The sequence below is a fragment of the Pezoporus occidentalis genome, unplaced genomic scaffold (genome assembly GCF_034315485.1).
Source record: "Pezoporus occidentalis ecotype Australia unplaced genomic scaffold, CSIRO_AGI_Poc_V1 ctg3, whole genome shotgun sequence".
In the NCBI taxonomy this organism is placed as follows: Eukaryota; Metazoa; Chordata; class Aves; order Psittaciformes; family Psittacidae; genus Pezoporus; species Pezoporus occidentalis.
Window position 1 is genome coordinate 20,456,009 of NW_026914940.1, and position 25,472 is coordinate 20,481,480.

Below are 25,472 nucleotides of genomic sequence, written 5' to 3' on the forward strand. Positions count from 1 at the left end.
GTCTCCAAAGCTACTACGCTTTGGAGAATTGAAGTTAACCTATGTCACTACATCAGAAGTTGCGCTGGTTTACACTGATGACACTGAGGAAAGCAAGTACCTGAGGTAGCTGGATAAAGGTAGGCATGCCGTTAGCCACATGCCTAACTTGGCTACTACTGCAAGGAGACTAAAGGGCCTAAACCATGATATTCTCCATACCAGAAGGATCTGGGTTCTTCTTAATGTTTTGCCTTTGAAAGGCAGGATCAGCTGTGAGAAAAGGGGAAGGAAGTGAAAATCATAATAAGAATTAAAAAAGACCCCAACAAACCCCAAAGCCCCACTAATGTATTTTGGGGGAAGTCAAATGCCTTCAGCCCTTTTGTATACTTACACTCACAGCACCTTGATGCTGGACACGCTCCAAGGGCAGAGGAGCTATACCCTTGCCTGCGTTTTCAGCTATGCAGTAGCACACGCAGCGGTATAAAAAACACAGTTTCCCCCAAGGAGTAGTTAAAACAACTTCGTGACGTTTCCTTTAACAAAAACAGTCAACTACTCCATTTTTGTTAATTTTGTTCTTCTATCCCCCAGCCCCTCGGTTCGTTCCATTCGGGCTGTTGCCCCTCTCCCGTCATTTTCTGTCTCTCACTCTTCGTTTCCTACTGTGCCAAGGACGTCCCAGGGGAGGGGTCGAGGGTCCCGTTGCAGCCCTCGCTCCCGCTGCAGGGTTTATTTCCCGATGCGGCCGGGTAAGCGACTCAGAGCACAGCAGCAGCTGTAACCGCACCCTCCTCTCGGGGCCGGGGAAGGCGGTGCCTCCCCACCGCGGCTCCGGGGCGGCGGCAGCGCTGCGAGCCGCCGTGTGTCCGCTCCTCTCCGAGCCGCACGTAGCGGGAGCTTGGAGCGACCTCCGCCCAGCAGGGGGCGCGCGCGGTCTCCACCGCGCTTCTCCTTCCCTGTTGGCTCGGCTGACCCGCGCCGAGCCGCCGCCGAGGGGTAGGTACGGCGGGGGATCCGTCTGCCGGCCCGCGGGGAGCGCCGGGGTGGGTCGGTCTGTCCGGGAGCGGAGGGGAGGGGTGGGCGCCGTGCCCGGGCCTTGCCGAGCACTGCGCGCCGCGGAGTGGGGGTAAAGAGCAGCGGCACCGGCCGCCCCGAGGCGGCAGCGCTGTGGCCGGAGCGGCGGCGGGGAGCGGGCCGCATCCCTGCCCCAGGCCGCCGGTGAGGGCGGCGGCGGCGGCTCGGCCGGGGGAGCGCGGAGAGGGCCCGGCCGTGACAAGCACGGCGAGCGGCGGCAGGAGAGACACTGGGCCGAGACCTGCTGGGGAGCGGTGTCGGTGCCGCGCTGGTGGGTTTTGAGAGCGGCGAGCGCTGCGGGAGCTGCGGCCGCGGGAGGGGGACGGCGGCAGGACAGGGGCTGCGTCCTGACAGGGCGTTAGTGAGCGTGCAGGCCTGCGGCCTGTTTGAGCGTATTGCTGGGGGGGTAACAGGCGATAAAAGAGACTAAAAGGCAATGCGTGGTTTTGCTTTTCAACCTGTCCTCAAAGCTGTCTTTGATAAAGTAATTGCTGTCTTTAAGGGAAATGGAGTAGTTACTTTTTTCCTTAGACAACACTAAAGTTTTTGATCAGCTGCTGCAAAGGGTCTTAGTATTGTGCTGAAAAAATAAGGATTATACCCGAGTTGTAAAGAGGATGGGAAAATAACTTGAGACAAACTGGTGAGCAGTATTGAAAAGAAACTCCATCAAGTGTGAGAATAAAATTAGTTCTTTGAAGATCTATCTTGAGACCAATCTTATGAAAATTTAAATAAAGATCATAATGTAGCAATTAAAACTTCAGTGGTTTAATTTGGTAGTGATGAAGGGTTGGGAGGCATTGGCAATACAGAAGAGGGTACTAGACAAAGAGAATTCAGTGATCCTGAGGGCTGGAGTTTGAAATATAGAACAATAACAGTTTAAAGAGCATGGGTTTGCATGGTAAGCACACAGTTTATAGATGAAGTTCTTACCCTTTGAAAGCAACACAAACCCAAAATATGTTTTAGGTAGTCACAGGGTGTACGTATAAGCACATGGAATATTTCAGGAGGCATTGCTTTATACGTGTACAGTGATACATGATCCCTGATCCATTCAGCTTTCTGTAGTACAGATGACAGACAGGCTGATAGGCCTGTCTTTGAGTGCATGAGCCTTGTCCAGCAAATTTCAGTCGTGGCGTTTACTGAGATTCTGCTGTCACCTAAGTGAAGACGACAGAGGGCACCATTTTGCTGCTCCAACTTGGTGTACCCACATCTGGGGAAGTTGTGTGTTTCTGATCTCTGCATCTGAAGGATACAGCAGGTTATAGGAGGACAACTGAAAGGGCCAAAGGACTGGAAAGCCAGGATTGTTCACATTAGAGAGGAGACGGCTGGGGCATGACCAAGACTTACGAAATGAAGGCAGTGGATAAAACGAAAGTTATTTCATCCAGTCTTGCAGCGCTGGGATGGGGGTTGCTTGCTGGGGCGGCTGGCAGGGCAGTTTAAGGTGGCTATAGGCAAGGACTTCAGTGGGTGTGATGGGGAGTTGTGGAGGCAGTGTGGGCAGGTTCAGCAAGGGATTAGAAAAGCTGACAGGAAGTCTGTTGAGGGGCTGCTAAAAGGACGAGTTGGAGGTGGCTGCTGGGGTGTGTTTGGGGAATAGGCTGCAGTTTGCAGCCAGCCTCATGTGCTCTCCCAAAGACGGATCTCTGATTGCTGAAAGCAGAGTGCTAGGCAAGCTTGATCAATCTCATCCAGGACAGCAGTTTCTGTGAGCTTGTGATCAGTCTTTTCAGTGGGAGAATTTTAGTTCTGCAGGGTTTAGTTCTGGGTTCTGAACTGTTAGAATTTCCATGAACAGCCTAGAAAAGGCAGTGAGCAACAAGGTGCTAGTGTTGGCTGATAACGGGTAGCAAAGATAAGATTTGCTATGAAGAGCTGCAGAAGGACCCTGTAAGTCTGAGTAATTGATTACTAAATGTAATGGCACATGAATTTAGTATAGGGAGAGTGATTCAGATAGCATAAAAAGAATCCTAACTTCCCATATGAAATACTGGTCTCACAGTAATGAGCAGTATTTTGTAGTTACATTGTATGGTTCCATGAAAATGTAACCACAATAATCAGCAGCAGTCAAAAAGGCAAATCAGATAGTGAGTATTATTGGGAAACACATAAAGAACAAACCAGAGAATCTTGTTGTGCCACTGTGTTAATCCATGGTTAACCTCAAACGCCCTGTGTGGTTCCCCCACTCCATCTTCCAGCTCAGAAAGCATATAGTAAAAAATAGCGAGATTAGGAGAAGCAAAGCAAGAATGGTCAAAGACACAGACCCCCTTAAATATAGAGAATGGCCAAAAAAGCTGAAACTGTAAAATTCATCCTGATTTCTGAGGAGGATATGATGAGGCCTGTAGAGTCATGAGTGGCAGGGAAAGAACAAGCAGGGGTCAACTGCCCATTCTTCCAGCAGGAGATCTGGTCCACAGGTGAAGCTAATGAGGCTTTGATTCAGCAAGATCAAAAGATGTAGTTCTTCACAGAGAATTGAGATGGAGAACTTACCAGAGTATGTTGTGGATATTACATGTGTTGAAGAGGAGAGTGGGGAGGTGCACAGGGTGGGCACTGAGGGGTGCTAAATATACAGGAACCCCATTCAGATGAGAAAGGATTTGAATGGAAAATGCAAACACTTGCCCTATTCTTTTTTCTTCTTTTTTTTTTTTTTTTCTTCCCCCTGGTCTTTGCTTTTAGCCACCATTTGAAAAATAATGCTAGGCTTAAATGGACCTTTGCTGTGATCTCCTGTGGCTGCTTTTACGTGAGCTTCTTATTTACGGGAGTGACAGTCAACATGGACTTTCTTCTGTGTGGGTTTTTTCCACCCTTTCTCAAATAGAACTGAGTACCACCTGCCAAACCTCTTTAAAGAAACGTGGCTGTTGCTGTTCAGTGTCTGGGCAGCAGCTTTCGTGTTGAATATAGTCTTTTTCACGTAAGTTACTAGCATTTACAAAGTTATTTGAAGGTGGAAGTTTTCCCTGTGCAAGTGATGTTTTCTGTTTCTAGGCTCAGCAGGATCCTTTGCTGAAATTGGTAAACATTAGTTGAGCTGCTTCACTCTCAGGTGCCATAGTTACAATTCCAAATCTATTTCACATCTTTCCAGTAATTTTCCATTATATTTTTAGTCAATTCCAGCCTTTGTGCACATCAGGAGCTTAAGGATGGCCTCCCTGATTCTCCTTGGACATGCCAGTTGTCCCTGGAACCTGTAGACTGCTGATTTACCCCCTTCAGTTCATTAAGACATAGTGTTGGCAGACAGTACTACTACAGGTTTGCCTACATGGAAAAATATTTTGAGCCTAAGCATGGTAAAATAACTGTTTATGAAAAATATCATCAATATATATGAATTAGAAATATGACCTTGATAGTGTTACCATATCATCTTACTTATCATGTCATGTAACGTGAACCAACATGATCCAATTAAATATTTAAAGTCATGCTGTATTGATAGAGATTTAGAATATTGGCAAGTAGTAATTAACTATTTGGGTTTGATAAACTGGTTTAATGATTAATGTGAAATAACAAACTAATGAACAAGCAGAGTAATATTTTAAAGGTAAAGTCAAAGATACAGTTCTATATAAATGACTTATAAATTTAGGCAACATCTGCTTTCTAAAATGACCTGCTTTTGTTCACGAGCTGTTGGATTTAGTGTTGCATATGTTACTAAGGTCATGTCATGAAGGTTATGTATGACAAAGATGACATAAGGTATTATATATATTATAAGAAATAAAGTAAGAAAATATGGACTGTACAGTAATAAGTGGTTTAGTGACAGGCTCTTGGCTGTTAGTTTACTTTTTTGCTGGAATAAAGCTGACTAAGCTCTGACTTCTGCTGATTCCTGCTGGACACTGAGTTTTTCCCATTTTAGTAAACTTGTCATCTCAGAGTTACTGTTTGTCTAGGAAGGGTCTGATATTTTGGGAGGTGTTTTGGGTTTAGGTTTCATGTTTTTTTTTAAAGAAACTGGCATAAATGCATATGTTTTTAAAGGAAATACCTTTGTCTTCAGAGCTCAAGCCACATAACCACAGTCCTCATTTCACAAATACAGCAGCAGAGCTTAAAGGAGGTTGCTCTTTGTACCACAGGGGAATAGCAGTTTGGATTCCAGAAGTCTTTTTCATCAGGCTTTATAAAATCTTCTTTCAGGCCTCCCACCGCTTCCTTCTCAGGAAAACACAACAGTGCGGGGGGTGTGTGAGTGGGTTCCGGGCCGCGGTTAGCTGTCACCCCGCGTGGCGGCAGTGTTCCCCTGCCTGCATCCCTCGCTGCTCCTCGCTGGCCGCTGCCTTCTCTTGCCGAGGGCTGCTTCGAGCTCTGCAGCAAGTTTAAATGCAGACACTTCATTAGGAGTGGGACGAATTCTCTCTGGTCTGTTAAAACAAACAGATAAACCAACCGCCAAACAATATGCAGTGACCTTTGATGATTTCTTCATTAGCGTATACTAGCACCCTACCTGTTCCCAGCAGAGACAAAGAAGGAATTTGAATAAAGGTCTGTGAAAAGGTTGGTAAATATGACCGATTTAAGTGATTCGGTAACTTCCTATAAAAGCAGATGTGTGCAAACTGACCACAGTGATCAGGGAAGTACTGCAGTTATGTACTGACTTATCTGACCTAGCTGTGGGGTATTGAATTTACAGCTGATTTGAAGAAAACTATAAATTGCCTTTCTTCCTAAATAGTTCCTTTGTGGAAGATGAAAAATGAGCAAGGTTCAAAAATGCCTAAATGTATATTTGATAGAAGTTAACTGCACTGAAACGTGATGCAATTGATTTGCCATTTAAATGTAGTAAGGATAAAATGTTTGTGAATCTGCTTGTCAATAAAGGTGCTTTAAAAGAATGATCTCTTTCCTATTGTTCCCTTAGTCTGTATACATAAATACACAATGCATGTACTATATTATCTGGGGAAGTATTCTGCAACCCTGGAATGGTATTTGAGATCTTGTTCATTTTTTATCTTGTAATGTTGGCATACTCTACATTGATGAGCAAAGCTTCCTGTTTCTCAATGCCACTGTCTGCTGATCCATAGACGAGCAGCAATAGTTATTCTGATTTTTTCGTAAAGCACTTTGTAGCCTGTACATGGAAAGCACTAGGTATGTGCAGTACACCAGAGTTTCTGCTCACAGGATGGTCCTGACATCAGGAGAGTATACCTGTATGGCTCATGTCTGCAGAAGGGAATGACTGAAAACAAATGGTATAAATAATGTTCTTGTATTGCCACCCATGTGTCTGGCTAGGGATGAGAAGGGAGAGGTAGGTCTTATGAACCTGCTGTTACATTGAATCCAGGAACCGTTGGAAAAATAACTAAAATGCTGCAAAATATAGCTCTGTGTAGCTGACATTGTGCTGTACTGAATCTGAGATGCTGCTTTTAGCAGCAAATCCTTATTAGTGAAGCAGTAAAACTCTGTTCCTGTTGAATTCATAAGATACAGGTTTTTAATGGAAGATACAGAGCTCTCAGTGAAGCTTCATGTAGATAAAGGGGCTCTTTCCTAAACAGAAATTATAATTGATCATAAGATATTTTGCTCAACATAACATTGACTCAGTTAAATGACTTCTCAGTGACTTGCACATAAATACATGTATGCATGAAAATGTGTGCAAGGAATTTCTCCCTCAGCCTACCTAGAAAGAAGAGAATAATATTGTTGGGTTTATATTTCAACAATTGGTTGATGTTCAGAGGAAGCACAGCTTAATGTGGTGGGGTTTGTTTGTTTGTTTTAAATGATTAAGTTAAGCCTACTTAAAAAATTAATCTTGTATATGCAAATAGAGCTTATGTTCACATAGTGGTTTTAAGGGAACAATCCCATTTGACCAGGAAACATTGTCTTCAGAGATCATGAGCTTTCAGTTTAAGCAAAGGACTAGAATGTTTTTCATTCATTTAAAGACTGAAGAGGAAGAGCTTCGCAAGCCACTGCCACTGAAGTACTCTCAAAATGCACTCTTTCTTGACTTTTAGTTTCCATTTCTTGGAGGAGGCAGTTTCTTTTGTAGTCTTACTGATGCGCCAGTTCTAGATGTTGAAGTGTGTGCTTATATTGAGGAAGTGTCAAGTACTGAGCAATCTGGTATTGTTCCCTTGTCCTGATGTATTGTTTTAAAACAGGGACAATTACTTCAGTTTGTCTGAATGTTCCTGGAAACATCGAAGTTTTGCAGAACTGGATATCCCATGTAGCAGTGACTGGCTCATAAATTACAACTTGTCGAGTTCATTCACATTTTTGCAGTGGAGAGATGGGTCCCATTAGTGATTCTGTCTCACAATCTAGCTGTTCTCTCCTTTTTCCAGAGCTATTTGGTAACTTAAAATGAGAAGGCAGAGGCAACAGCATACATTTACTGCAAAATAAAACTGTCCATGGTTAGCGCAAATTTAGGACTACTTTAAGAAGTGACAGAACTTGTATCTAGCCTCTATGGTTTGAGTTACTCAAGATCACTCCTGACTTCTGCAGGTGTGAATGTGTTGTACAACAGATCAATGTGTGACCCTGAGTTACTGTTGTACACAGTACTCGTAAGAGACAACTGGCTTCTAATACAGATAAGTAAATAATTCGCACAGAATCACTCAATATAAGCATTCCTTCTGAAAGCAGAACATTCAGTTAAATTTTCTTATCCTCTACTAGCGCCCATGCTTACAGCATAATTTCTGAAGTTCTGTTAATAACAGAACGCTGTGTCGAGGCCGTATCCAAGTTGTATAAATTTAGGGAAAATGTATTCTAATATTATGCCTTTCTAATGGCAATCATTTTTGGTTGGGAGGGCGTCTTTGATTTACTTTTTTTTTCACAAAAACTAATTTTCTATCAAAGGACCAAGTTATTAACATCAAAACATTTTTTCTTTTTTTTAAAACCCTATCATTTAAAATATGTATTTTAATTAGGCACTGATCCATTTTTAGAAGCAGTCATTTACTGAACCAAATCAGATATAATTAACTCCAGTCGTAGCAGGAATACATAGAGATATTAAGAACGCTCAGTTTGCAATGCTTTCATGTCTTGTTCCTAATGCAAGTCTGTTTGTCCTAATATATGCCTGTGCCATCAGTGCTTAACGTAGATGTACCAGCTCCTAGGCAGGTTCAGAGTTGTTATCCAATTCATCTTTCGGAAGCAATTTGAAGAGAATGGCCAGTGCTTTGGAATTTTGTTTCTAAATCCATTGCATTAGATATTCATTACAGCAATAAGCTTTTTGATACATACTGTGGTCAGAAATGTAACCACAGTTTGCTTATTCAAAAATGTCTAATTAAGTTGGCTATTGTATTTGTTCTGAGTTTTGCTAGACAAGAAATACTGCTAAATTGGGTTAAATTTGGGGAAAGAATATCATTTGGAGCCTGGCATTTTAAAGATGGTGTATAGCTCAGCTTTGTATGCAGCTTGTATCTGGCATTGGTTAGGTAGCCATATGTGAAATAGAATTGTGTTTGTAGGAAAAAATCTTTTTAATCACAAAGAAAAATCAAACCAGATGGTCCAGATTTTTTGCCTTGGGAAGAAGGATTTGTTGGGATTTTGTCTTTCTTTATGTGAAACACTAAGGTTTCACTTTAGCCTTCTACACTTCAGTGATCCATTCTGAAAGATTCTGGTGATAATAAATTCTGAATCAGAATGACTTCCAGCCACACTTTCTGATAGCTGCTAATCTTTGTGCTTCCTTTCCTGAGAAGATAAGGCAGTGACAGCTTTTTTTCTGGTATTATTAGCTAATGTTTCATCAGATTTATATGTGAAGTGACAGGGAATTCTGTAAGGGTTTAGTAGATATACACATCTGGTATGAAAGTGTAAACATTAGCTTACGTTTAACAGAGTGTGCTATAATGTTTCTCAAATAGCATGCATTTCTTCCAGCATAATATTCTGCTGTTGTGTTATGTTAGGCCGTGTTGTATAAAACAGGTCTAAACACTCAAATATTACTTTACAAGTGAACCTCCATTGTTTTATCAAGTACAGGTAGGGTTTTGCACTCTTGATATGCTGTTACTATGGCTAATAATCAGAGGTTTTTAAATGATTTATGACCTGGCTTTAAGGAAGATTTAGTTCAGAATGTAAAGGTCACAATCGCATTGTACAGAAGCTATGCCCAATGTTTTTCTCAGCAAAGAGACTAACAGAGTTGAAGGGAAATTCTTTTATCATTTATGACTTGGGTGGGCAGTAGGCAAGAAAATTGAAATTGCTGTCAGCTGGGAATTCCAGCTTTACTACACTGAGGGGTTTTGTAACATATTCATCAGAAATATGAGTAAGTACATTTTGCTTTCTTCTTGGGTAGAGTAATAAGAAAGCTGTTAGTGCCCTAAATGACACCAGTCTTGCGTGAAGTGTTTCATGGTGCGTCAGTGAACTGGCTTTTGCTATTGGAAATGACTGTGGAAAAGGGTGCCTGAGCCCGTGATACACCGTCACGTGCTTAAAAACATGCTTGCAGCCTAGGCGAATGTACTCTGCTTAAGATCATTCCTCATACAGATACCAGGATGTAGAAGTTATTCCCATCTCTTCTGCATCCAAGAATAAAAAAAAACAGTTGTGCATTCCTGCGCTGGGAATCTAGACAGTGTTGACACATGTAGCAGAATTTGTCCAGATAGGAAATACAATAATGAAGTTTAAATATGATTTACTAACCTCAACAGCCCCAGATGCTGCAGCTGTTAATCAGACCAGAGTGTAAACATTTTGAAATTACTTTTGTAGGTACTTTGATCTGGAATTTGATCTAAAACATGGGGGAAGAGCTGTAGAATACAGACGTTATAAACTCTCGAAAAAAGGAGAGGTTTTAAATCTAATTCTTTGGCTATAGGCCATGTTTCCGTTCTCCTGGCCGAATGAGTGCACTGGTGTGGAAGGATACCTTATATAGATGAGAAAATGTAAATCTGCATATAGCAGACTTAACAAGGGCTATTCAGAACACTGGTACATCATGAGCCCAAAATACAAACCCCAGGGCAAGTGAAATACACTGTTTCAAGTGAAGTTTCAGTTCAGTTTCCATTCAAAGTTTATCTTGTAAAATCACTTTTTCTTGTGTCCCATAAGCACACTGTCATCATAACCTCATAATTTGACTCATTTTTAAAATACTGTTCTGCAAAACTTAAATCACTGTTCATTAAATACTCTCTATCAAGAAATCCATGGTGAAACATTCATCTTCCTCTTTTAGGGCCTGATACAGAAAAGGACTTAATCCTTTTTTTAATAGTAAGTCAGAGAAACTACGTTTGTGTTTCCTTATATAGAGGTTCTAGTTGAACCCACAGTAGCTCTGTACTTGATTTTACCATTGTCCTTCTTGTACCCACTTCCAGTTTCCACTTTCAGGTGGGTAGTTTCAGTTTTCTATGGTCAGTGTTGCTATTCTTGCTTTTCAGTAGTCTGTATATCTGTGGCACTATAAAAATAATGTTCTGCAAAGAGTATTGAAAAATACGTTTCTTGCAGAATGAAGGACTTAGTATTTATAGTAATCACGCATTTTCAGCAACTGACTGTACTTTGTACATCAAGTTCAGATTCAAATGGTAGAAATCATGCTGGAGCTTTGCTTATCGCTAGTAAAAACTGTAGTTAGCATCACTGTTGACTGGATTGTATACGGTTTCCTAGTTTATGAAACATGGCTCTTCCTTTCAGTTCTGATCTCCAGTGTTTTGCCCTTTAGTACCAATACCACTACATGTGATCTTTTACTGGTTGAAAGCTAATGGCTTGTCTTGCATTTGTGACATTGATCTTATCATTTTCTGTAATAGTAAAGCTTTGCTGCTGTTTCCAGAGGTGTAGACTGAAAGGGGCTCTTTCCATATTACCGACAGGGAATGCAGCACACAAAGTTAGTATGTACAATATGAAGATTTCAGAGTTGGTTTATGAGCTAGTTTGCATTTTTGCTTGGGAAGGCTGAGGACTACCAAATCGTGTTTATTTGCCTAGCTTCACCATAATTTCTTCCCACTTTATTTGCAGGTTAGTCACCTGCTCCAAAGAGAATCGGAACGATGTCCTACGTGTTTGTAAACGACTCTTCCCAGACAAATGTGCCACTGCTGCAAGCTTGCATCGATGGAGATTTTAACTATTCCAGACGACTGCTAGAGAGTGGTTTCGACCCCAATATTCGTGACAGCCGAGGCCGAACTGGCCTTCACCTTGCTGCAGCCAGAGGAAACGTAGACATCTGTCAACTCTTGCATAAATTTGGCGCTGACTTACTAGCCACCGACTACCAGGGTAACACAGCCCTTCACCTGTGTGGGCATGTGGACACCATCCAGTTCCTGGTTTCTAATGGACTTAAAATTGATATTTGGTAAGCCACTTTATTTTATTTCTATTTTTTTACTTTAAACTTATTTTAAAGTTTAACGTTTTATGTGTACATAGAATCATAGAATAGTTAGGGTTGGAAAGGACCTTAAGATCATCTATTTCCAACCACCCTGCCATAGGCAGGGACACCTCACACTAAACCATATCACCCAAGGCCTCGTCCAACCTGGTCTTGAGCACTGCCAGGGATGGAGCATTCACAACCACCCTGGGCAACCCATTCCAGTGCCTCACCACCCTAACAGGAAAGAACTTCCTCCTTATATCTGATCTAAACTTCCCCTGTTTCAGTTTTAACCCGTTACCCCTTGTCCTATCACTACAGTCCCTAATGAAGAGTCCCTCCCCAGCATCCCTATATGTAACACATTAGTCTTCTCTTGCCAGAGCCTTCCGTATTAATTTCTTGCTGAAATGTAGTATGTGGTGCAATTCCACTTTAAGATATCTTTTAAAAATCCCACAAAATTAAGAAGGCAGGAAAACAATAAGAGGCCACTTCTGCTAGTCTGTGCAACAGGCAAAGCAAATAAACAGAGCAGCTGCTGGTGGGGGCTGTTGGAGCTAATCCTGCCTCACCGCTGACATTGCAGCCCTGGGTTAGCCAGACAGCCAGGTGTGGGTGGTTGGCACCGAAGGAAAAAACACATTGACTGCTCTAAAAGAATTTTCTCCACTCCAGTTCTATTGTTTTAATTGTTGCACTGTATGAGACAAAGGAAATACAGCGTATGTGTGTGTCAGTTCATTCCCATACTCCTTTGGTAACAATGCTTCCTTTCAGTGCTTTCCCCCTCCCTCAAAGTCTGTGACTCAGTTCTTCTTTTAAATATTGTATAGTCTTTCCTTCTGGCTTCCAGCAGCTGTCAGATGCCAGGGCTCAGATGTAAGCTCTCAAGCTGCAAAATAACTAGCTATTTCATTGCAGTAATGGAATTGTTTTCTTTGTGGCACTTTTGCATACTTACAACATGTGCAAAACCAGTAGTAACTTTGAAACCTCTCAGTTTTTTAATCTGTTGCTTTTTCACCTGTACCTCATTAATGTTTTCAACTCGGCAAAAGACCAGATTCTTTAAGGGCTGTGGCTTTGGCTTTCTTTGTCCTCATTTCAAACAACTGGTGAAAATGCTTAGTCTGAAGGCAGCTCTACTCCGGTACGATTTTAATAACAGCAGAGGGACCATCTGTATTTTATTTCATTTTTGCCTGATGTCCTAATACTCCCATGGAAAAGGAACTATGAGGAACCAGATTGCACAATTTCTTCTTGAAATTAAGCTTAAATTTGAATACTGCCATAAATCTACTGCTTATTTTTTTGTTCTAACACACAGAGATTCCTATTAGGTTACAGTACTAGGAATTTCAATAGTATTTAGAAGAGTTGTGTAGTTTCAAACCTAAACATACCAGTTTTCTTGTATAGTCAATTATGTTGTAACTTGTATAAATGGGAATTTCTTACTGTCTGGTATGACAGAAAATAGTTCTGGGGACTTAATTAATTGTAATGTTTTATACCGAGTTGTCTTGTTACAAAATTTCTATATTAAAAGTTTCTTTTCTTCTCATTTCCTTTTGTGGGGTCATTTTAGCAATCACCAAGGTGCAACACCACTTGTTCTTGCAAAACGAAGGGGAGTGAATAAAGATGTGATTAGACTGCTGGAATCTTTAGAGGAGCAAGAGGTGAAAGGATTTAACAGAGGAGCTCACTCAAAGCTGGAAACAATGCAAACTGCAGAAAGCGAAAGGTATTTACAAAACAAAAATAATTACTAGGAGAAATAATATTAATGGCTTTTCCATTTCTGTGATTGACTTGATAGTTAAAGGAGAACTGAAGATTTCAGGAAGATTGCTGGCAATTTCAGGTAATGTGTTGGGTTAGAGGGAAGTTACAGATGAATTCGTAAAGGTCTGATTCTGGGAATGTGCTTATTTAGAATTTGCATAAATTGTACTGGCACAGAAAGTAGTAGCAAATTAGTGGGACTAAGAAGTGAGATACAGGCAACCCAGAGGAAAACTGGGATGGCACAGACAAAAGCCTGGGATGGCAAGGGGGGGGAAATTAGTAGGGATAAATTGTGGTTCAGGAGCACAAACTGGAACTTCATTTACCTAAAGCGGTATGCTGTAAAATGGAATTTCGTCACTGGAAAGTGGTATAGGAGAATAGGCTTGATGTAGTTCATGTGGAAGTAGTGAAGTCAGTTCTAGGAGTTGATGCTACCCTGAAAACACAGTGAAGTCCTACAAAGCATAAAATGACATACGTCCACTGTGTAAAGCTGCCAGTGCTGTCGTAAAAAGCAGTGTAACCTATGTTGTGTATTACAGTCTATAATGCTCTTTAGCCCCAGTCGAAATAAGTTTCATCCCTTAAGAAGCGTGGAGAAGCGTTACTTCAGTGCTCAAGGCAACAGTGCGTCTCCTTGCGAAAGAAGGCAACTAGAGGTCTGTGTAGCCTGGCAGAGGGAAGGCTAAGGTGTGTGGCTGCTGACAAGAAATACTGGTTTTAGACAACATAAAGTGACTATTTAAGACAAAAGATGATGATAGCACAGGAGAAAAAAGACACAGATAAACCACAAATACTTTTCTGATGGAAAATTGGGAGTGGTTTTTTACCGTGAGCTTCCAAGACAGCCTTCTTGTAGGATTTAGATGAGGCAAGAAGCCTTGCACATTTCCAAGGAGGCTGATTCTCTTGCAGCAAGAGATCACTGAATTGCCAGTAAACATGACAGAACATGGGTCTCAGATTAATAATGCAAGAGATCTTTCCAGTACTGTTTTGTTGTGTTGTGTTGTGTTGTGGGGGGTTGTTTTGTTGTGGGTATTTTGTTTGCTTGTTTGTGGGTTTTTTTTAATGATATTGGAAACAGAATATCAGTGTTGCTTGGAATACTTGCTTTTATAATGTATTTATTTTATTGTCTAATAATGAGCATGAACTGTGACTGCTGGAACAGTGTGTCACAGAAGACGGGGAGTTTTGTCACATAATTGTTGTTCAGTTTGTGTCAAAATGCACACAGCTGGTACCGTAAATGAAAATTAAACCCTGTAGCTGGAGTTGTTATCTAAGATACTCTCAGTGAGCAGATTGGAAGTTCATTCTTATCCATTAGTGACCTCAGTCATCAGAGAGACTGTTTTAAGCCCTGAAATAGAAAATTTAATATTATTCTCAAAATGACACGGGTATAAAAAGAATTCATGCATGTTATCTTAACTACATTTCTATGAAGGTTGCTTGTCACACAGCAATGCGTTTATGCTGGTTTTGTTTAAACATATGGACCAACAGCTCAGCCTCATTTAAGTTCCAGTTTTTGATTCGATAGTGTCCCTTTAATGAACATAGCTTCCTTTCTGTTATTTGACCTTCATAAATGTTATATTGTTTGCTTTGGCAAGGAAGTCAGCAACTCTCCTTGGGGAGAGGCACAGAGACATAAACAGCGCACTACCCAGCATGTTTGTGAACGTGTTTAAAATGTCTGAAATACATTATTTTTAAAATAACAAATAACAGATGCCTACAGCAGCGAGAGAAGTGAGCTTGTCTGCTGTTTGCTTTGTAAATAAATAATGTCTTCATAACGGTTGGCTTTTGAGACCTCTGCAGTTTCGTTCCTCCCTCTTAGTATTATTTTCACATTTTAGAGACGCTTAGATGAATGTCTTCTGTCCTCTCCCAGCGCACCAACTCTCTTACATTATGTATGAACCTATGGAGAAATAATGGTTGCTCTTTCTGAAAACAGTCTCTGGCTTAAGTTTTCTGCTCCTTATTACATGCAGTGCTGCTGCTCTGGAAGCAGAGGCCAGAGCTAGGTTCCCGAGTCAAATTCATTTTCACTTGCTTGGCACTCCTCCCGGTGAGGAGTGGCACTGTGCCCTTTGGAGGCAGAGCTCGCTCTGTCCATCTTCCAGCGCAGACAGTCTGTCCATGTACACAGCACAGTGTGACCTGTGACTGTGCCCGCAGGTGCATCCAAATGTCAGTTCTACGTTGTGTTGGAAACAGAAGAGAACATCTGTCTGGGCTGTGGGACACAAACCTCTTCTGTAGGATGCACTGCTGCATTACCTTTACCATCTTAAGCAGCTGTAATTCATAATAAGAACAAATGGAGAAGAGAAGGTTCCAGGGAGACCTTAGAGCATCCTTCCAGTACCTAAAGGGGACCAACAAGAAATCTGGAGAGGGCCTTTTTACAGTGGTATGTAGGGACAGGACAAGGGGGGATGGCTTTAAACTGAAATAGGGAAGATTTAGATCAGATATTAGGGAAAAAATTCTTCACTATGAGGGTGGTGAGGCACTGGCACAGGATGCCCAGAGAAGCTCTGGCTGCCCCATCCCTTGCAGTGTTGGATGGGGCTTAGAGCAGCCTATTCTGGTGGAAGATGTCCCTGCCTGTGGCAGGACAGGGCAATGAGATTGATTTTAATTGGGTTGTGATATAAAATAGCAAAAGTGTTTTCTATGTACTCTTTTCTATTTAATGAGCAAGCGTGATCTTTTCACTTAAATTACATTGCACCTTTATTTAACCTCTGTGTGGTTATGTATTAACTAGTTAGTACTTAACGAATGTACTTCTGTTCGACACCAATGGCTGTCTTATTAAACCCTTTGTTTCGCTTGGGAAACCATAATAAGCAAGGAAGATGACTAAATCTTGCAGCTATGGGCAAGCAAACAGAGCTTTACAGTGGGTAAATATCTAAAAACCAAAAAAGCCAAGCTATTTAATAGGCAGTTCCTGAAATCTTCTGCTCATGATGCTGCAATACTCAAGCAAGCTACAGGAGTTCAGGCTAATTATTCTTCAGTGGCTGTACTTCCTAAGAAAAAATACCTTATGAATAGTGGGAAGTTTTTCAATGGTGTAATCTTAGGAGAAAGATTTATAAGTGAGACCTTTTTCTGATAACAATCATTTGTCAATTTATTATTGTCACCAAGAACAATGGCATTTCTGCAGTTAGTTTTGACATGGAAATTACTTCTCCCTGAAATGTTTTCTTTTATTGTTGCTATAAGAGATATATAGGAATGTGGTAACTGAAAGCAATTAGAAGGGGAGAAAAAACTGGGTTTTCTCTGCTTGCCTTCTGCTGTTGACATCATCATGTACGTAGTTGGTTTCACCACTTCTTTTCTGTGCTTGTCAAAGCCTGATCCTGTAAACACCTGTGTGTGTAATTTCACTTACGTGAGAAGTAACAGGACTGTGCAGATGGCTAAAATTTTATGTAAGTAAAATCAAGTGATGAGAAAGTTTCCCTATTCTATGTGAGGTTTTTCGTACAGCAACAGTTTCCTGTTACAGACTAGTTGGTTGAAACGGCAAAATAAGGAGAATGATACAAGAAGCCACGCAGTATTTGAAACAACTTATGTTTTCCTGAAGGAGATTCATTGTCAAGATGACAGCTTCATTCTGATTTTATATTTGTTTCTCATTTAAAAGTGAGAGTTCCAGTCCCTAATTTATAGTCTCACAATTTAAGAGGGCCTGATGGATTGGTAGTGGAATGTTAAATATCAGAGCAGTTGCTGAGCACCATAGGATAGAAAACACAGCAATGCCAATTTGTCTTGAAGATCAGAAAGTTTCTGAACTTCTTGTTACCCAAATTTATTGTTTTCTGGGATGTTTTTATGCTAGAGAAGAGGCCTCTGGAACAAAGAGGTTCAGAAGAGTAGTAAAGATCACCACAGATTTCAGAACGTAAATTATATTGGTCAAAGTTTCCATTTTATTAGTCAGAGGTTATTTTTACATCATAATTTGTTAGCAAGAGCTGTGCCCCTTGAGGTTTTAGCTTATGCTTCATTAAAGTTTACTAAGCTGTATTTAGTAGTAATTATGAGAACTGACTTTTGAAGTCTTCTAGGTGGCAAGCCTACAAACAAATAGCATTCTTTTTACACAGGTTAATAAAACATCCTTTCAACTAAGTAAGTTTAGAGTTAGGAGTCTTTTCCTGATCTGCTTTGTCTTGACTTAGCAGAGGCAATGCTATAAATCTGTAGTTTAGATGTAGTTTTTAATTTAGAATGTTTCAGTTGCTCTTAGTAGGATTACTGTCATACTTAAAGGTACATTCTTTTGCTCTGATGTATTTTTAACTTTAATCCTTTGTAGTGCGATGGAAAGCCATTCCCTCCTTAATCCAAACCTACAGCAAGGTGAAGGAGTTCTTTCCAGTTTCCGGACAACGTGGCAAGAGTTTGTGGAAGACCTGGGCTTCTGGAGGGTCCTGCTCCTCGTCATTGTCATTGCTCTTCTGTCGCTTGGCATAGCGTACTATGTTAGTGGGGTGCTTCCTTTTGTAGAAAACCAGCCTGAACTGGTGCACTGAAGCAAATGTGCAGAAGTGCACCATGGTTTTCCCTGTTCTAATGTTATTTTGAGCTTCTTGGAATTATTCTCTTGGTGCAGGCAGTGGCAGCTGTAGATACTGTTTGCCTTTTGTACTTATTATTAACCCCTTTGAAAGAGGGATTCATTCATTTCAAGGAAAACACTAAATTCTAAAGCATTCCTAAGCTACCTCTGACTTACCTTGACTTGCAAATAAGATGTGAAGATAATCCTCTCTGTTGATAAAATATTATGATTGGAAAAGGCCTTTCCTAATAAATACTAAATTCCTGGGCGTGAGAACTATATCCTAGTACAGAACCAAATTTGATTTATTTTCCCTATGAAGAGGTAAATCTATTGTTGGATTTTTTTTGTGTGTGCTCGGGTTGAAACAAAAATATTCTTTTGTAAGTCCTCCTCAAAAAATCTGGATAATATAATAATGCATACTGATATATAGACAGTAATAAGCTGCAACTTTGTGTTCTTTTAATGCCTCTCCATAGCTTCATATCTGCTAGCTTATGAAAAGAATGAGAAATAGTTTGAGTTTTTCTATGTCTTTAATGAGTAGATCACTCCTTTATTTATTAGGTTAATGTAATGTTTCTTCTCTACATGGATTTAATGTTGTTAATACCTGCCTGAAGTAAATCTTGTAGAACAAAGCTGTTTTTTGTGCTTTGGAAGTAAAGTTGTTTCAGCCTTAGGCTGAAAATTTTGCCTTTTTGTTGCAATGTTACTAAGCAAGCCTTTCTTTGTGAGGGTGATTAAAAAGTGATTTAGGTGTTCTGCTCTGTATATAATAATTCTGTAAGGTCATTGTGAAATATGTCATGAAGGATAACTTCTTATTCCGCCCACAGGGACAGAGTGAACCATACAATTAGTATTGGTATTGTGTTTGTGGAGAGGACTCGACTGCATAGGATTCCTTTCTAGAATTGTTTTCCATTTCGGTTGTTTTCAGACAACACTTACAGGCTTATGGATTATTTTCTGAATATGCAGAATAAAAGGATTTTAAGTGTTACTATTTAGGAACATTGTATGAAATTAAATGAAATCTTGACCCATTCTGTACTTAGCTGTGACATCCTTTGTTTGTAAATAGCCTAGGGATATGAATCAGTTACTCTTTTATGAAAGCTAGAAAGGTACTAGGCAGTAAGTTGGTGGCTTTCAAAGAGCAGATTCTCTCCTCCCATGCTGATCAGACAGCTGACTCTCTTGCTTGCTATTGCCTTGAAAATCCCAACCAAAATGAATTCTGCAAACCTAATGAATCGTTGTTTTTTGACTTAGCCACTCCTGAATTGTTGCTAAATAACATATAACAGTTAAGAAATTTTAAATGATTAAGTATTGGCAGAAGTAACCGACATCTCTCTGTTCTGCTACCGCATGTATTTTTCTGTCTTGTTTATGGGTTTGAGTAAAGAGGGTTGTTGTCTGTGTTTTGATGTGTGACACGGGCTTCACTGAGCTGGGCTCCATTCTAAATTGCATCTGAATAATCCTTGATCTCATTTGTTAAGTCAAAGGTTAATGAAACGATACTTTTCTAGCAGCTGCAGTGCTGCAGGAAGGAAAGCCTCTGAGGAAGAAAACAACAAACCAAACAAAAAAAGGCCCCAGTGCATGCTCCTCTTCTGAATATTTCAATTATTATATGTCTGGTCATGAACAGAGAGTTATAAAGTCATAGAAATCTAAATCACATTCCCTTCTCTCAGTAAGTACATTTCTGTTAATAATACACTGTGTCTTGGATAATCATGTCGTCTCTCAGTGTGTACTATCTCCATAATTTGTAACTGTATTCTAGTATGGGTGAATGCCACAAATAAATATATGTAGTAAATATGGTTTTGTTTGTTATTACATTAGTGCATGGTAATGATGCTACCCCATCTTACTGAGCTTGGTTGGTTGTTGTGCATTGTTAATGAGCTTTTCAGAAGTGTGGAGGTTCCCACCCAGACAAATGGCAGCCACACTGTCAGTATAAATGAGGTTTTAGAGCATGGTTTCTTTAGATTTGCCTGGTTTATTTTCACTGGTGTTACTGAATTGAAGTTGCTGTCTGGCCTGTCTCTCTCTTACATAAGATATCAGGTACTGAACATGCGCTAAAGAGGTCCCTCGAGATTTAAGATTATCTATAAAGGGGTGCAAAATATAACCAAGAAAACAAAGCTTGAGCCTCAAGTAGCCTTTCCTACTTTGCTGTACTTTGCTTATGCTGTATGCAACAGCTGCTTATGCAGCTTCAGAGCTGTGCATTGAAAAGGTTTGAAAAAATTGTGTGTATGATGTTCCAAATTAACATATTTTCACTTTTTAAACCCAAAGAGACCCAAAGCAGTGTCTGAACTTCACTGTGTAATGACTGCTGCTCTTTGAAATAAGGATGTGATAAACATCTGACTACAAGAGGAATTTGATCTGGATATACCTCTGTTACTGAAAAAGGGCAGCTCTGCCTTTCAATATACCTGTAAACATTAACATCTTCCTTTTCAAAGGTTGATTCTAAAGAATTAATTTACCTCCTTTACACTAGATTCCAAGGAATACAATCTGTCTTTCCTACAGGAACAGACTTTAGCCTGCTTCCTCTTGAAACTGTTGTCGTAAGGAGTTTCACTGTTAGAGCATAATGGCATAGATTGTTCAGATTGTCTATAGGTCAGTAAGATTTATTTAGTTATTGTTGCAGTCTGGATACCTTGATCTAGGGACTCCATTTTGCTAAAGCATTCTTCAAATCCAAGGCAGATTGCTGTTTCAAGCTGTTCTCAAGCTAATGAGCTAAAACAGAGTAAGTAATTGAGAGGGGAAATGATCATGGACGGATGAAGTGATTTTTTCCAGTGTTATAAAACTTGGTGGACAAGATCATGCAAGGTAAACTGGAGTGTAAAATAGATGCATTTAGGCTGTACTGCAGTGGGCTGTGCCTGCACTCACATTTATTCCACACCTGTCTTACATTGTAGTAGCTTGTTCATGTACCATGTATTTTTATCTTCAAGGGCTTCTGTTTTCACTCATATTGGTAGTTTGCTTTGTGGAAGGGGATATCTGTTCTGTGACTGTCATGGGGTGTTTCTGGTTGCAACAATATGACAGCTATTTCATTACTGGACATACCTGGCACTGTGAGGAAAGCTGCTATGAGAGAAAGAACGTGGTTGCACTTTAAATTATTGAAGCAGAAGATTTAGTCAGTTTTTGGGCTCTGCAGCTGGTCTGAAGATTGATTTTTAGCATGAGCCATCTCTCTGTCTGTTATATAACTTAAGTAAGTCAAAATTATCACCTTGACCATCTATTGTAGATGGGCTAGTTAGCTAGGTAGCTGATTTTCTAATCGAAATGTGTTTGGTCATAGTACTTTAGAGAAATGCAAATTAATTTATTCAGAAATTCCATAACATCATTTTAAAGTAATACTAAAGGTGCAAATTGCAATTGAAACTCTCTGCAAACTCAAAAAAAAATGGGTAATGTCGTCACATTCAGAATTTGCAAGTCTAGCATATGTTTAAATGTTACGTGGAGTTGAATTTTAACAGAACTGATTTCTTCCTCAGCTGACACACAAGCTAACTTGATTCTCTAAGCCAGTTGTTTTTGAAGTTGTTCCTGTTGCTGAAGCCAGCTCTTTGTTTAACTCAGATTTGCATTGGTGATTAAAATAAGTCTTAAATGACGTGAGAATTACATCAGAGTGCTTTTTCTTCACTCGGTGTTCATTTCTTACATTTCACCATTAATCCTTGGGGGTTGGTTACTTGGGATGCACTTTCCTAAATCATCCAGAATGATGTAGAAATTGTTGCAAATTGTTGCTGCATTTCTCATCCCTGGTGTTGGGGCTTTCTGGAAGAATTCAAATGTCATTGCACAGTTTCATAACTCACAGTTCCCTGCAAGTGCTGAAACTTGCAGCAAGTTGCTGCAGGTGCAGATGTTGAATCATGAATCTCAAATCTCTGTTAACATGGTGCAATTAATTTCTGGTGGCAGTAGAGATAATTCTGTACCCACACTCAGAGGGTAGTGTGATTCACCTGTTGTCTTGAACTTATTCAAGTGCTTTGGCTGAGTTTTGTGTTGCCTGATATCTTTGTATTGCTCTTGCAAATGTTTCAAAGGAGGAACACTTCTAAGATACACAGTATTGGGAGACAAATGCAACCAATTGGTAGGTCTTTGCTGGGAATTCACTGCCAGGGAGCAGAGTGTTCCTACGGTCACTCTGCTACAGAAATCTGAGATGAAAACTGGAAGTCTCCATCTGACAGTGATGTGGTGCAGCCTGTGCTCTCACACAAAGCAGAACTGACACTCTGGTGTTGCAGCTGAAGCAGTCTGTGTGCAGAACCCTGAAAAATGTGTTTCTGCTGTAGGCGTTTATAGTTTGTAAATCATTGTAACTAAGCGTTAAGCAATAAGCATTTCCTAATGACTGTGATGAGACAAACCGATTGTTCTTCATTACTGCCAAGGGAATGGGAAATCTACTGGAAATTGCCACAACTAAAAATCAACAAATCAGGATTTCTTCTAAAGTCAACAACAAGTGGAAGAACAAGTCACAGCTGTGGCTTCAAGTGACACGTTCTTTCTGTCTGTGATTTTAAACTACCTTCTGGATAAGGAAAAATGGGGAGACGTTTGGAACAGAATTTGTTGTGTGGTGGTTTGCGGAAAATAGGAGGGAAGTGAATGCAGTGAGCCAAGACAGCAGCAAGAGAGGCAGAGCAGTGTGGTACCTTCATGAATCACTGCTTAAAGGCCAATCCTAATGCCTGTAAGAAGCGTGAGGAGTGACCAGTAACAGCCTGCTAGCAGGAGGAGGATTTCACTGGCTGGTGATGACACCATAGCATAGGGGTGGCCATGCAGCCCTGCAACCTGAGCTGGCCTTCTTGACTTTCAACGTCTAGAGCGCTGCTATTTCAGACAACGGCGTGCTTGAATGTGTGCCTACATTAACAGCTGCTCGTGTGGAGCCCGAACTGGTTCCTCTCATACAAGAATCCTTTTGCACACAGGTTAGCAAAAGAAGTTCCACCAAATGTGAACAGAAGCTCTTTGTAAAACATTAAATATTTCTGGTGTATTAAATTATGTTTATCTAAATATCAGAAGGCAGGAATCCAAATGAAGGATCAAGTATATACAGTAGTATCTTTGCCAAAAAAAAAAAAAAGACCAGATAATATCCTCTTAATGTAAAGCAGTAAGAAAATCATAGTAAATTTGGTTTGAACTGTAGAATATGAATTCGTTATTGAGCCAAATTCCTTCATATGAGGACTTTTTCAAATAACACAATCTCTGTCAGGTAAGTGTTCTGGAAGAGAGGCTGAGAGCCTTGCATTGGTGTGAAGGTATGAATGTGTAAAGGTTGCACTGGCCTAATGAAGTTGTGCATATTGAAACAAACTAGTTAATAATTTCTGCTGGATTTCTGCTAGCAAGTAAGAACTGGAATGCCATATGCTCATCCTCATGCTGCTGTTGTCTCATTGCAGGCTGAACATCTGGCTTGGTTTCATTTGGTACAGATACTTTCGGACAAAAAGTGAAGCATGTAGACATCCATAGGTTTAAGCTGGCAACCACCGTTTCTGTAGGAGACATAGAGACTAATGGAGTACCCCAGTGAAAGTCATGGCAGCTTCTGTGTGGACTGGTTTGTCCTGCCAGATGCATTCCTTACAAACCAGTGGGTTTCCCATATACCTTGCTGGTTTGAGTCCTTGTGTCAGTCCATGAACAGTGGTTAACCAGGGCCTGAACTGAAGGCTGTTTTCAAACATTTTAATTGGAACAGAAGGCAAAGCTTTAGTCTTTATTTCAGAGTTCAAGGAGCTCTCTTTTTTTTCTCTCTCTCTCTAATGTTTACTAGAATTACAGCCTGCAAATGTGCACAGATAATGAGCATGTGTGTGTCCTTACCCTCTGCACTCCTATGCCAAAAGGAGGTTTAGGAAAAGCAAACAAGGCCTCCAGTGAGATCACTTTGAAATAAGGCTGATTTAAGGAATTCTGGGGCTTTTGATCACCAGGTTGGTGTTTAGTATACTGCCAGGTTCCTGTTGAGTATACCACCAGCTCCGGTTTTATTCGTTGCACAGACTTAACGTATTTTCTTGGTCCCAGTGATACAGTTTGGGAAGTGTAGATCATGTTACCTACCTCACAAAGGTGTGCTACACCCACCAACGTGCCATTATGCTGATGGTAAGTGAATTCTTGTTTCAGAATGTTATTCAATTCTCTTTGGTTTTCAGAGTTGCGCTGTCTGATTTGCAAAGTGAGCACCTCGATTGCTAGTACAGGACAGTTTGCTTAGTTAAGGCTTGGTTGGTTTGTCCATTTTTCATGTGGAATGCAGCAGTGGTCAGGGGAGCTGTTGGCCCTGGTTTAACCTGATCCTCCAGAAAGCCTCTGCAGATGGAGCAAACTCTTTGAGGATTAAAAGGAATAAAGCTGGAGAGGTGTCTGTAGAGGTGTCTATTCCCTGCATTTTCACACTTCAGGACCCTGGGCATTTCATATTGGGTATTTGGAGTCACTGCCAGAAGGACGACAGCTTTGTAGAAACTTCTGGCCTTTATATGTTCCAAAATTCAAAGGTGAACAGTTTTGCAAGCTCTTGTCTTCCTCCAGGCAACAAGCGATGCTCCCATAGAGCAGTATTTTTAAGCCAAGTAAGCAATCTAACTGCAAGTCAGTTTGTAAATCTTAACTAACGTAAGGGTACAAGGACTCAGACTTTACCTCCTGTGGGCGCTCAGGCACCTGCTGTTTCATTCCCAATGTGCTTCCCTGCCCTGGCACTAATGCTAGCACACATCTGACCCAGGGACCTGCACTGGGAAGCTGTGCCAGTTAGCCCTCCCACTCCCACTGCATTCTTCTCATCTCTGCCCCTCTCTGTCATTTCATCACCTGCCCTCCAGTCCAGGCCTCTCTCATGCTTCACCTTGACTTGAGGTTTACACCGTTTCTGATGCACCAGAGATTTTGTTCATCAAAGATGTTTCTCTCACATAATTTCATCTTGTCATCTTCATTGCTTACAGCACACCATAACCCATCTTATTTGAGCCAAGCCTAGCCGAGTCTATGCTGAAAGCTGTTGAGGAGGCGGAAGATACCATGCTTTGAAGAAAGGGTATCAGTTTGCTGTAATTCACCAGTCCATTGCTACCAGTAGTAGTCATCTTTTTACCTTCCTGTAATAAAGAAACAAGAAGCTAACATTGTATGAGTCTTGTTTTCAGTTTTTACTTCCTTTTTCTAGCGCTGTAGTTGATTCTGTTGGTACTGTCATTAAATCAGACGTAAGTCATGTGTGGATTGCTTCATCTTTCATTAGAAAATGTCTGAAATATGACTTGTGAACAAGCTGAGCTTGGTATGAGGAGTCTGTGCACCGCTTGTGAGACTCTGTATAGTGGGACTGGATGGAGACCAGTCTCTCCTGAACAGGGTATTGTAGCCTCTGGGCTCCTG

At 40.7% G+C, this 25,472-nt stretch overlaps 1 protein-coding gene across 3 annotated transcripts; it reads left to right on the forward strand.

Annotated features, from left to right (window-relative positions):
• Positions 1-861: 861 nt before the first annotated feature.
• Positions 862-19,797, forward strand: ANKRD46 (ankyrin repeat domain 46). Of its 3 annotated transcripts, none has more exons than XM_062627292.1 (4): positions 862-984; positions 11,176-11,518; positions 13,137-13,295; positions 17,712-19,797. In XM_062627292.1, exons 2-4 carry the CDS (start codon positions 11,208-11,210, stop codon positions 17,926-17,928), a joined length of 687 nt encoding a protein of 228 aa, XP_062483276.1. In that variant the 5' UTR covers positions 862-984; positions 11,176-11,207; the 3' UTR covers positions 17,929-19,797. The 3 variants fall into 3 exon arrangements, with proteins under 3 accessions (XP_062483276.1, XP_062483277.1, XP_062483278.1); XM_062627293.1 differs by having other exon boundaries at positions 936-988; XM_062627294.1 differs by lacking the exon at positions 862-984 and adding an exon at positions 1,102-1,206.
• The last annotated feature ends 5,675 nt before the right edge of the window (positions 19,798-25,472 follow it).

Bases quoted from the DNA above. Each gene is read 5' to 3' on its own strand.
- ANKRD46 (XM_062627292.1), top strand. From the start codon at position 11,208: ATGTCCTACGTGTTTGTAAACGACTCTTCCCAGACAAATGTGCCACTG. The intron at 11,519-13,136 runs GTAAGCCACTTT...GGGTCATTTTAG, and splicing joins GGACTTAAAATTGATATTTG to CAATCACCAAGGTGCAACAC. The intron at 13,296-17,711 runs GTATTTACAAAA...AATCCTTTGTAG, and splicing joins CAAACTGCAGAAAGCGAAAG to TGCGATGGAAAGCCATTCCC.